Source organism: Danio aesculapii, chromosome 9 (assembly GCF_903798145.1).
Source record: "Danio aesculapii chromosome 9, fDanAes4.1, whole genome shotgun sequence".
NCBI classification, from domain to species: Eukaryota; Metazoa; Chordata; class Actinopteri; order Cypriniformes; family Danionidae; genus Danio; species Danio aesculapii.
This window is the reverse complement of record NC_079443.1, coordinates 51,652,484-51,664,983: the sequence shown is the minus strand read 5'-3', so window position 1 is coordinate 51,664,983 and position 12,500 is coordinate 51,652,484. Positions and strand designations below refer to the sequence as shown.

Sequence of the window (12,500 nt, the reverse complement as noted above, 5' to 3'; positions counted from 1 at the left end):
TGTATTTATTTATTTAATTATTTTTATTTATTTATTTAAGTTTTATTTAAATTGTATCTTTAATTTAATTATTTGTTTATTTATTTATTTATTTATATTTCATTAATTTATTTGTATTGTATTTATTTATTTGTATTTATTTTGTATTTATTTATTTATTTGAATTGTATTTAAATTTTATTTATTTTATTTGTTTGTATTTATTTATTTATTATTTGCACTATACATTTTTTTCTTTGCATTTAAGTACATCCCCAAAATGTATACCCATATCTCTTCATGCCTAAATATGTAGGCCTAAACTAATCAACTTAATGTGATACATTTCAGTTTTCAGTCATGCATAAATAAAATAATTCATATTTCTGCATTTAGATTATCTTTATATGGTTTATTATTAAATAATTGTATCTATTTTATTGTCTTTACATAATATTGTTTTGGAAACCAGTGGCTGTGACTTCCTACATTGGAAGTCATTGGCTACAGGTTTCCAAACATTCAACATTTCTTCTTTGGTGATCAACCTGAGTAAATATATTCAGTAAATGTTCATTTTGGGGTGAACTATCTCTTTAAGTTTATTAGTTGTTCAAACTGTGTAACCCAAATGCATGTGAATGTTCTGCAGTTGAGCTCTGTAAATGTTTGAAAGAAAGAAAGCGAGTATAACAGGCACTGAAGGCGGTGTCAGTAAACAGAGTTATCGCCACATGTCTTTTTGTTTTTCTGTCTGCAGGACTGGTGCAGTCTGGGATAGGCGGACATTCCTCACATAAGACCACTGATGTGGGCCAGAGCCAAACATAACAGCAGATCTCAGACTGCAAACACCACATTCACTCCATTCCACAGCCGCATACACAGTTGAAGCCAGAATTTCAGCAACACATTTCTAAACATAATAGTTTTAATAACTCATTTCTAATTACTGATTTATTTTATCTTTGCCATGATGACAGTAAATAATATTTGGCTAGATATTTTTCAGGATACTAGTATTCAGCTTTAAGGGACATTCAAAGGCTTAACTAGGTTAATTAGGGTAAAGTTAGGGTTATTAGGCAAGTCATTGTATAACAGTGGTTTGTTATAGACAATCCAAAACAAATATTGCTTAAGGGGGCTAATAATATTGACCTTAAAATTGTTTTTAAAAAGCTGCTTTTATTTTAGCTGACATAAAACAAATAAGACTTTCTCCAGAAGAAAAAATATTACAGGAAATACTGTGAAAAATTCCTTGCTCCGCTAAACATCATTTGGCAAATGGTTGGGCTTAGAGATGTAATTTAAATGTAATAAAAAATTGCAGAAAACCTATTGGAACCCACATGGACCCAAGATTCTCATAGTAAACAGTCAAGTTTGGTGAAGGAAAAATCATGGTTTGGGGTTACATTCAGTATGGGGGTGTGCGAGAGATTTGCAGAGTGGATGGCAACATCAACAGCCTGAGGTATCAAGACATTTGTGCTGCCCATTACATTACAAACCACAGGAGAGGGCAAATTCTTCAGCAGGATAGCGCTCCTTCTCATACTTCAGCCTCCACATCAAAGTTCCTGAAAGCAAAGAAGGTCAAGCTGCTCCAGGATTGGCCAGCCCAGTCACCAGACATGAACATTATTGAGCATGTCTGGGGTAAGATGAAGCAGGAGGCGTTAAAGATGAAGCCAAAGAATCTTGATGAACTCTGGGAGTCCTGCAAGAAGGCTTTCTTTGCTATTCCAGATGACTTTATTAATCAGTGATTTGAGTCATTGCAGAGATGTATGGATGCAGTCCTCCAAGCTCATGATGGAGTCAGACACAATATTCATTCTGTTTCCACTGCAGCATGACCACATATTCTATACTGGACATTATTTCTGTTCAGTGACCAGACTTTTGTCTAAGCAAAGTCAGACCTTACTGTCCTAATGAAGTAATCCAAAATCAAGGCATGATCATATTTTATTGTGGTAAAATAAGTGTAATCTAGAGGCCTTTGCCTTTCATATAAGCCACTTCTGATACCAAATGATCAACTAAAAGTCGAGTTATTATTTGTTGTTCCTAAAACTTGGATAGGCGACAAGACTTTTATCAGGTAGTGTATATCATCAAATGACTCTTGTTTAAAATATGTCTTTTTTTCTCCCCAATATAAAATAGTTACTGACATCTTAATGGATGGCTTTCAGAAATCATATGCCTCAAAATGCCATCATAACAGTGCTTTTACTGTGGCTATTTCTCTATTATAGCGTGTAAAACAAACATGTATTATAAAGCATAATCCACCACACCTCCTTTGATCAACACACTGTTCATTGTAAAGCAGAAGCTGCTCGTTTGTTCAGTTTATTTCAGAGCTTTTCTTGCTCAAACTTGCCTTTGCCCCGAGGAAAAACGGGAGATTCTATTACTACACGTACAGTGTTATCTGTGTTAAAATACAGTAATTAGGATAAAAACTTGATCAGCACTTTGATTAAACTGTGAATGGCTTTTTGATATTGTATTTCCACCTCAAATCTATAGTTTTTAAGGATCGTGGGAAAATATAGAGATTTAAAATGTCTATTAATGCTTATTTTGGGGCCAAAACGTCTTTTAAAATGGCACCAAATGTGTGTTGGTATCAAAACACCTGACAAGATTTATGAAAATAGTTGATAAAAGTGCAACATAAACTATTGTTACACTGAATTGCATTGAAATTAAATATATTTAAAGTGTCTTTATCAAGTGTGCATATTTAATGACGAATATTTCTGCAAATTATGGCCATGTGTAATTGCACAATTCCTCATTTGCATATTTAACCAAAAAAATAACCTATTCATCTGTCAGTGATGTCGCAAATGCTGAAAATATAACTGGATTAAATGTATTTAAAATATGTTTTCTTTAAAATCTTACAATTGTTCTGCTACATGAATTAAAGTCCTTAAATTATATGCATCAGCTGGCCACAAATCCAAGAAAAGATACACAAACACGCCCACATGAGCATGTTTACATGTTTCTAGGTCATCTAGGAAGTCACGTAGGCTTTTTTGTTTGTTATGTGGATTAATTCATACACCATGTCACTACTTTTACGAACATTTGGTTTTGTTTTCAGGTTTTATTGAACATAAAATATTTTACGTGTGTCTTTCCAAAGATTTGCAGCAGCGGCGGCGAGCGGCGCGCCCCCCGTGACGTCATGAGGACTGTCGAGTATAAATGCGCGCGAGTGGGCGGATTACCTGACTGGAGTGTTATTGTGTGAGGCGATTGTTGTTGTTGTGAAGAAAACTGAACAATGGTGCAACTTTCGAAGGCTGGAGTGCGAGACACGCTGAAAGCTGGTCATCCGCCTGCAGGTTTGGAGATTTAGTCGGATATGAAACTTGTAAACACGTTTAGTGACGAATTGGTGGTTTGTTTGTGTGGCGAAAGCAGTTTGAGATTCATTTTAACGCTTCGATAACCTCTTTAATTCTGATTTAAGTGTTGGACGTTGAGTTGTGTTGTTGTGGGCGAGTAGTTTAGTCAGAGTTTTAGTAGTAGTTTGCGGTGAACGGATGAAAAACACCAGCTCTTGTTTTCGTGGTGGCGTTCACAGGATGTGAGTTCAGACTTAACTTTCATTTTCTTCTGATATTTACATCGATTATTTACTGTAAACATGATCTCAGGCTTAAAATAAGGAGCTGCGTTTATAGATCTAGTCCTTGTTTAACAGTTCAACGAATTTACAGTTGCATGTTAAACTTGTATGTAACGTTTTTTTTGTCTCTTAAAAACTGTTATACATCCGTTCATCGAATAGCAGTGATGGGTGAATTAAAGTAACTGATTACTAATTGCATGGTTGGATTACATTCCTAATTATTGTCTTTAATTAATTGTTTAATATTGGAATTTGTTTACTTGACTCAATACTAAAAGTTCCTGTAAATTCCAACACAACGTTAATTGAACTTGCCAAAACCAAACATGAGTGTAGTATGAATGTAATGCTTAAGCTTTTAATAACAGACATAACTAAAGAAAGCTAACTTAAGTAGTCTGTAAAAATCTTGAATATAAATATCCAAGCTTGAAAAATTCCAAAACAAATCAACTTTCATATATCATATAGTCACTGAATAATTTCTGGCTCAATTCATTAAGCAAGTGCAATCATATTTACTGGTAAAACTTAATAATCTGCAAAATTTTGTATTTCAAAATATAAAATTTCACTGCTGCTCTGAAATTATTTATATATGCATTTACAATATTTAAGCCAAATACATTATTATAATTTACTACTTTACTAGTAATTTACTACTTGTAATTTTAACGTGTGTGCGTGTGTATGTATACGTGTATGTATATAAAATATTATTATTATTATTATTATTATTATTATTATTATTGAAGTCCATATGTTTAGAATTTAAAGTTAAAATGCAACTATATATATATATATATATATATCTTTAAATCCTAAACATATGGACTTCAATACTACAGAAAAATGAAAGAAACATAAGTGAAATTAAATGTATAATATTTTACATATACATTGACCTCCATTCCTATTGATTAACCCATTTCCAACTCACATTTTAGGAACTGTAATTAACTGACCTAAAAGTGAACCATAATCCGTTCACCTGTTCAGTGGATAATAATTTAATTACATTAACTAGCCACTAACTAATTACACCTAACAGACTATAATGGTGAAGCTACTAGAGTATCATTATGTATTAATGCAGTCATGAATATAGTGTTCTGAAAATTGTACCACCATATTAGATCATTAAATGCCAAAGGTGACGTTTTAAGTGTGACACAAACAACCTGTTATGAAAAAGCATGCATTTTAGTCATGTGACTGTACATGCAATGTTCTCGGCTTTCCAGTCTCTCTCACTCACACACACACACACACACACACACACACACACACACACACACACACACACACTCTGAAGCTCCTGTTGTTGTTCTGCACTGGAGCTCTGCCTAAATTCACTTTATTAAACTGATCTGAGCGGACGGCTGTTTTATGGAGCACATTTTTGCACGCTCCTTACCCTCAGGCTTTCACAGACCTGCCAAATGTTCAGAAACAACAGGCCCAGTGGACTGAGATGATGATAGTGGACGCCCCGCAGGATCGCATGAGTCAAAACTCTCATAAACCCGGCTGAATTTGTGAGATTACACTAGGTTTTCAGTTTAATAAGTTCTGCTGTGAACTCGTCTAAATCCTGTGTTGAGATTAAAATAGTGTTGCATTGCCATAACCCAGTAGAATGAATGAATGAATGAATTAATTAAAATAAATAAATGAATTAAAGAAATTAATAAAAAAATAAATAAAGACATTAAATATGAGAAATTAAATCAAATAAATAAAACTAATTTAACATTAAATAAAATATATATTAAGGTGTAAAAGAAATTAAAAAAAGTGCATTTGTATCTTTTTATATCGTTAATTACTCTAATAAAAAAATAGAGAGATAAATTTTAGTTTAAGGACTTTAATTACGTTGTTTAAATTATATCTATAATAAAAAAAACAGTAATGCAATTAATAAATAATAGTAATGATGTTGGTCTTTGTCTGAAAACAGTGTATTTGTGCATTAGCTTTTCTTATTAATGATAATTAAATGATTTTTCTTTGTTTAGTTTATTACAGTGTCCATTGTCATGTTTTTGTTAATTTTAAATGTATACACTTAATTAATAGTACTAATATAAAATCAGCAAAATTAACATTTACTAAATTAAAGTAGTCTTAATTATACTAATGTATTATTAATTAATTAATTGGTTAAATAATTGGTTTCTATTTTTTACTTAATGTTTTATAACAATAATAATTCGTTTTTCTGTAAGCTTGTATTTTGCAATGAACTTTGAAGTTTCTATATATATACATACATGCATACATACATACATACATATATACATACATACATACATACATATACACACACACACACACACACACACATTTAAGCTAATCGTGTTAATTGAACTGAACCATTTTTTTTTTTTTATTGCATCCAAGAATTATTATTTTATGCTTTGTATTTGCCATATGAAGCTGATCTAGCAACCCATTTGAATGCAAATCCAGTGTAAATTAACAAAAGCATGCATGTTCAGTGAAAGCAGGAGGAAAGAGAGTGGTGAAGAAGAGCGCTGATGAGAGTGCCAATGTGGAGAAGGAGACCAAGAAAACAGACAAACCCAGGTACACACAAATCCTCGAGGAGAAGTAAATAAGTTCAGCTGTTTTAAACACCTCTTATCCTCCCTCTTGAGCCAATCTCTCAGGCAGTTTGCTCAACTTTTAATGAACTTGTTTCATAAAATCTGGGAGTAAGACAGAATGTGCAGTGGTTTGCTGAAAACCGCTGACAGTGACTTCTATTCCTAAGGGCATTATTATTTTTTTTCTGGCATGCAACAAATCATCTAAAGCAATTAATCTAGAAAAAATTCATGCATGGGGAAATTTAGATGCATGTACTTTTACGTTTGTTTTTAATGTTCCTGCAGGCATCTGAAAAGCAATGAAGCAGAAACGTGTTGCTAAAAATGATTCAGTGCTGCTTTGCATGAAGTTTCAACTCGTTTATTTCCACTGTGTTTTGCTTTTCACAATAGTTATTCTTCCAAAGCAGCATTGCAAATGTGTTATGCTCACACTGTTAATGATTTTTTTTATAAATTACAGAGTGTTTAACTGTAATATGAACTGTATTTTACTGTAGGACAGTTATTTAATGTATTTTAAAGTTGCATTGTGAACATTACTGTATTTTACAGTAAAGATGCATACCATTTTGCTGCTGTAAATGTAAATACAGTATTTTAGCTGTGACTTTTCTATTTTAACTGTGAATTACTACATTACAGTCCAAATCAGAAAAGTTATAGAGGTGTGTGTGTGTGTATAGGGTGGACTGTATATGACCATGCCTGCAGTTATACAGTATACAAGTGTCCTTCAAAAATAGTATCAATGTAGTTGATGATTTAATGAAAGATGGTGATGATTCAGCACATTCAATCTTGTCTATTTGCATTCAGTGCACTATTTTCTGATTTATTTAGTGTGCTGATTTGTTGTGCAGGTCTCTGCTGGCCCCATCCAGAATGCAGCATCTGAGTCTTCTTCTGGCTGGACCACTGGAGAAGGTTTGTTGCACTTATTTTAGTCTTTACTTTATTCATAGAACTTTGTATGAATACATAACATTCAATAGTGTACATGTATATTTAACGATTAACAACATTGTTGCACTTGGTTAACATTTCATATCATCGCATGCAGAGAATGCAGTCCTGTAGTGCACTGTATTTTGCATGCTTGATGTGAGTCTCTGGTATAGACTGATTTCACGCGGCTGCCATTTTTAAAAGCGAAATCGAGGCTGCGGTGGGAAGAAACCCGGAAGTATCGTTGGGAGTTACATTAGAACGTTGTGTACTTGGCTGTATATCTTATCAGCGAATAGAAAGAGACACAAATTTCTCATTTCACCGCCTTCTGAGTGACCCGAAGGTCCGTTCTGAATGAATGGTGAAAATATAAAGGGATATCAGAGCTCATTTTCAGCTAAGTTAAGGGAAACGGCACTAGTTAGCTAACGTTTTCTTTCCCAAACACACGTTTTAGATGCCATTTATCAAACTCAAGTTAATGAACTGATTCTTTCACTATATTAGACTTGTCACGTTACTGAATTAAAAGAAAATTTGTCAATTTCCCGCTAACATTTAAAGCACTGTTGATGGCTTTCTTAAAACAGCGCTGATTGGCTATTGTGTTCACGTGCTCAACAGATATACTTGTGATTGGCCGAGAAGGTCATCAGTTCACCCTCCGCTGTTTACTGAGCACAAACACAGCCGAGCGATCTGCTTGATGACTCTACTGATCCTTATGGCTGTTTCGCGCTTGCGCTCCAGTCTCCGTGTATCTGTGTTTGCACTGGGTGAAGAGCGGTAAACTGAGTGCAAACACAAGATACATGGAGACTGGATCGCGAAGCAGCCGTGAAGATCAGTCGAGTCATCAGCGCTCAGCGGCGCTTCAATTTTAACTTAGCGGGAATTAGACTGTTTTAAAGAGCCCATATTATGGGTTTTTGAAAATGCCCTTCCATGTAGTGTGTAACACAGCTCTAAGTGAAGTGAAATATCCAGCTAAGGCTTAAATCTGTAAGTGTACAGTGTTTAAAACTATTGATTCATCTATAAAAGAGTCGACTCATAGTGCTTCAAACGAGTCGTCTTGATAACGAGTCATTAGGTGTTTCGCGATGACGCAGCCACGAAACACAAGCCTCGCCAGTAGTTACGCGCGCAAACCAGGGAGATTTGAAACCTGCGGCCCCGCCCACTAACACAGAAAAAACACTAGACACACACACACAGACGCCGCCGGTCCAATGAAGTCACGCTGTGCCCAGATGGATAATATTGACAGTCTCTACCCAAAGATGAAACTGTGAAGAGTCAGTGGTTGAGGTTTATTCACTAGTGTAAGTAAGTGCGATTAAAATTGTTGCCTCGTTTACTCTAGCTTGCAAATTATGTATTTATTGTGTTTTGTTACTTAACCTGGTACAGTACACGCGGTTACTCTTTATATTCTCTTATCACATGTAAGCCACGTTAAAAACGCGACGCGTGCCGCTTTGTTTACGGATTTAACGTTAAAGGCTTTTGTGAGCTCGCGTTCCACTGCCGTTTGTCGTTGCTATGGCGATCGTAAGCTAGGAGACAGGAGACTCGCGTCGCTTTCCCTAGTTCTGAGGAGCGTTGTGTGTGTGTGTGTGTGTGTGTGTGTGTGTGTGTGTGAGAGAGAGAGAGAGACAGAGACTCGCGTCGCTTTCCCTAGTTTTTCTGAGGAGCGTTGTGTGTGTGTGTGTGTGTGTGTGTGTGTGTGTGTGTGTGTGAGAGAGAGACGCATCGCTTTCCCTAGTTCTTCTGAGGAGCGTTGTGTGTGTGAGAGAGGGAGAGAGAGAGAGAGAGAGAGACTCGCGTCGCTTTCCCTAGTTCTTCTGAGGAGCGTTGTGTGTGTGTGTGTGTGTGTGTGTGTGTGTGTGAGAGAGAGAGAGAGAGAGAGAGAGACTCGCGTCACTTTCCCTAGTTTTTCTGAGGAGCGTTTTGTGTGTGTGTGTGTGTGTGTGTGTGTGTGTGTGTGTGTGTGTGTGTGTGTGTGGTGTGTGTGTGTGTGTGTGTGTGTGTGTGTGTGTGTGTGTGTGTGTGTGTGTGTGTGTGTGTGTGTGTGTGTGTGTGTGTGTGTGTGTGTGTGTGTGTGTGTGTGTGTGTGTGTGTGTGTGTGTGTGGTGTGTGTGTGTGTGTGTGTGTGTGTGTGTGTGTGTGTGTGTGTGTGTGTGTGTGTGTGTGTGTGTGTGTGTGTGTGTGTGTGTGTGTGTGTGTGTGTGTGTGTGTGTGTGTGTGTGTGTGTGTGTGTGTGTGTGTGTGTGTGTGTGTGTGTGTGTGTGTGTGTGTGTGTGTGTGTGTGTGTGTGTGTGTGTGTGTGTGTGTGTGTGTGTGTGTGTGTGTGTGTGGTGTGTGTGTGTGTGTGTGTGTGTGTGTGTGTGTGTGTGTGTGTGTGTGTGTGTGTGTGTGTGTGAGAGAGAGAGACAGACTCGCGTCGCTTCCCCCAGTTCTTCTGAGGAGGGTTGTGTGTGTGTGTGAAAAAAGCCTTACACTATGAAGCGCGTGTGCACTGTGACTACTTTTATATAGTTGATTACCAGCTGGGCATTTCACTCTGTCTCGTGCTGAAGCCTGTCACTGTCGACCAATCGCAGCAGGCTGTCATCGGTCCAATCAGTTCAGATTAGCTTCGCGCTGAGGAGGGGGTTGGGAACAAATGAATCGCTGAACGATTCATATGGGAGTCGCTGGGATAATCAGGTAAAAATAAATGCAGATTATAAGACCATCAAAGTGTTTTATGACCTTGCATGCATATTAGACTGTTGTTGGAGACCCTTACAACCTAAATATGACCCTATTTCATGTATAATATGGGCTCTTTAAAACTTCAGTACCGGGACAACACGAGGGTGTGCTACAGAGGACTGCAGTGTTTATCGCTCACCAAGTTACATAGACTGAAGCAGGGAAGCGTCCCCTCTGTTTACCTGCTGCCATGAACTGAAGCCTAGGAGGACACTTGAGCATATTACTCTTACAGAGCTTGTGATGTTGTTTGATGCTAAATTGCTTTTAATTGTTTAAATTAAACGTACTGACTGATATTAAAGTGATGTTTACACCATATCTGTATTTTGAAATCTCAGCAACAGCTGGAGGTTTGTTGTCCACAGCATGTCACTGCAATGTTTACAGTGCTGGTCCTATACTTCCGCGTTTCTTCCCACCACAGCCTCGCTTTGGTTCTTTAAAATGGCGGCTGCGTGAAATAAGCGTATAGTTGCAGCTGTCGTAGTTAAAGATGAATGCAGTTTTAGTGCATGTAAATCTGTACACAGGCACTGATGCATGCAGATTTTTGATTTTTCACTGTGCATTTTTTTTTTTTTAACTGTACTACGAGAGAGAACTGCTACGCAGATCATTAATTCAGTTGAGTTTAGTCCAGATAGGATTCACTTTCTGAACTCATCAACCCACTACAATGATCTGTGGCCTCTGGCTTTACTGACTCTCTAAAAGCAGTGGTTAATGGTAAACCGTGGTCAATGGTTTACTTGTTTAGCTGGAGAAATGTTGGCTACCAAGCAACTGAAGTGTCTGTTGAATGCCTTTTTTTGTTTGTAACTTTTGTAATTTTTACATTTTATTTTAATTATACATTTTATTTTATCTTTTTCTAACTTAAGTTACTAATTTACATTATAATTGATGTAGTGATAACAGCATTAATGGAGTATTTTAGTTCTTTCTATTTATATTTTTTAACTTGAGTTACTAAAGGTTTAATAATAACAGTTTAAAGAGTGATTAAACTAGAAGATACATTTATTAGTATAGTTTAAAATTGGTTTCACATTTTGGATACAATTAATTGTAAATAATACTAATAACAATGACAAACACATTGAGTTTTAATCAGTTTTTAAGTTATATACTTTAATTAAAGGAATGTATGAATAAACAAAAATATCATTAAACTCATTAAAATGTTTTATATTAATTAATTTTTTTTATTTTTAAGTATGATATTTATTATAGTAAATTAAAACTATTATTGTAAATCTGATCCTGAACATGATTGTTTGTCTCCTGCAGTTGGGTCATGATTTCCCAGAGACTCCAGTTTCTGTGCGACACAGTCGGGTCAGACCGAGCGTGGAGAAACCACACATCTCACGCATCCCCTGCATTCAACAGCCACGCAAGTTCTGAGCCAAAATGGAGTCCGCCGAGCTTCAGGCAACTAGGAAGAGGACGTGTTTCTAGGTGAATGTGGAGCATCATGACCATCACTTACTTGTAGCATTGTAACAAACCAGCTGTAATTCTCTTCAGGTTGTTCGGTTTATTTGTAGCTTTGCAGTTTTGAGGTAAATCTTTCTTTCTGCTTGCGTTGTGAAATCTTCATTTAACCCAGTGTGAATTAAAGCTCTGCCTGCTGCTTTACTGAATGTGCTTGGCATTTGATTATAGCATTTAATATGCATGGAGTTTCTCAAGACTTTATTTTGATCATCAGTGAGAGCAAATGTTTTCCTACTCTTTCAGAGATTGAGACTTTCATACCAGTAAAGTTTTTCCAGCAAATTAAACGGTGGCTGTAGTTTCATTTCATGACCATCAGGTGGCGGTAAAGTCCATTCAATAGTTGACTTGAGAAATTACATTCATTTTTGTAAAATTCTACATTTTTTGAGCTCAGGCATGATTTTAATTGCAAAAGAATTCCCTCTTCTGCGTTTTATTTATTTTATTTACTTATTTTGTTTGAGAAATTTGTCCTATCATAGCAATAATGCCACAAAGTACATAGAGGTGCATAATTAAAATGAAGTGCTACAATAAGTCTGAATTCTGCTACCGAAATGCATATGAATTTGACATGGTTTATTTAATTGTTATATTAATTTTATAAATCATGCATAAAAGTGAACTCAAAATTATAATTTTTGTCTGAGGAAATTGGACAGGGTTGGTTTTGTTCTGTTACAGCAAATAAGTTAAATGCATATTAAATTGGTTTAATTGTACACTTATTTTATAAATTTAGCTCACTTAAAATTAGAGCTTATTTGCATAAAGCTAAGCAAACCATAAAAATCTGAAGTTAATAAGTTGTAAATTCTTGCATTGGTGTCTTAAAGTTTTATAATTTTAAATGTACATTTTAACTTTAAGATTTAACCACATTCCACAAACAAGGGCAAGGTTTGTAGTTTAAATGCAAATTTAGGTTCTTAACATAATATAATTGTTTTAAATTTATCTTTTGTATGCTTTTTTTTTTTTTTTTTTTTTTTTTTTTTACATTTATGTTGGTATTAAAGGGC

The 12,500-nt window shown here is 35.6% G+C and overlaps 1 protein-coding gene across 1 annotated transcript; it reads left to right on the top strand.

The window, feature by feature from the left end:
* The first annotated feature begins 3,230 nt into the window (after positions 1-3,230).
* On the top strand, positions 3,231-11,616 carry LOC130235394 (death-associated protein-like 1-B). Its single transcript, XM_056465968.1, has 4 exons — positions 3,231-3,356; positions 6,151-6,238; positions 7,125-7,188; positions 11,266-11,616. The coding sequence occupies exons 1-4, from the start codon at positions 3,296-3,298 to the stop codon at positions 11,380-11,382; spliced, it is 330 nt and encodes a 109-aa protein (XP_056321943.1). The 5' UTR covers positions 3,231-3,295; the 3' UTR covers positions 11,383-11,616.
* Positions 11,617-12,500: the final 884 nt, after the last annotated feature.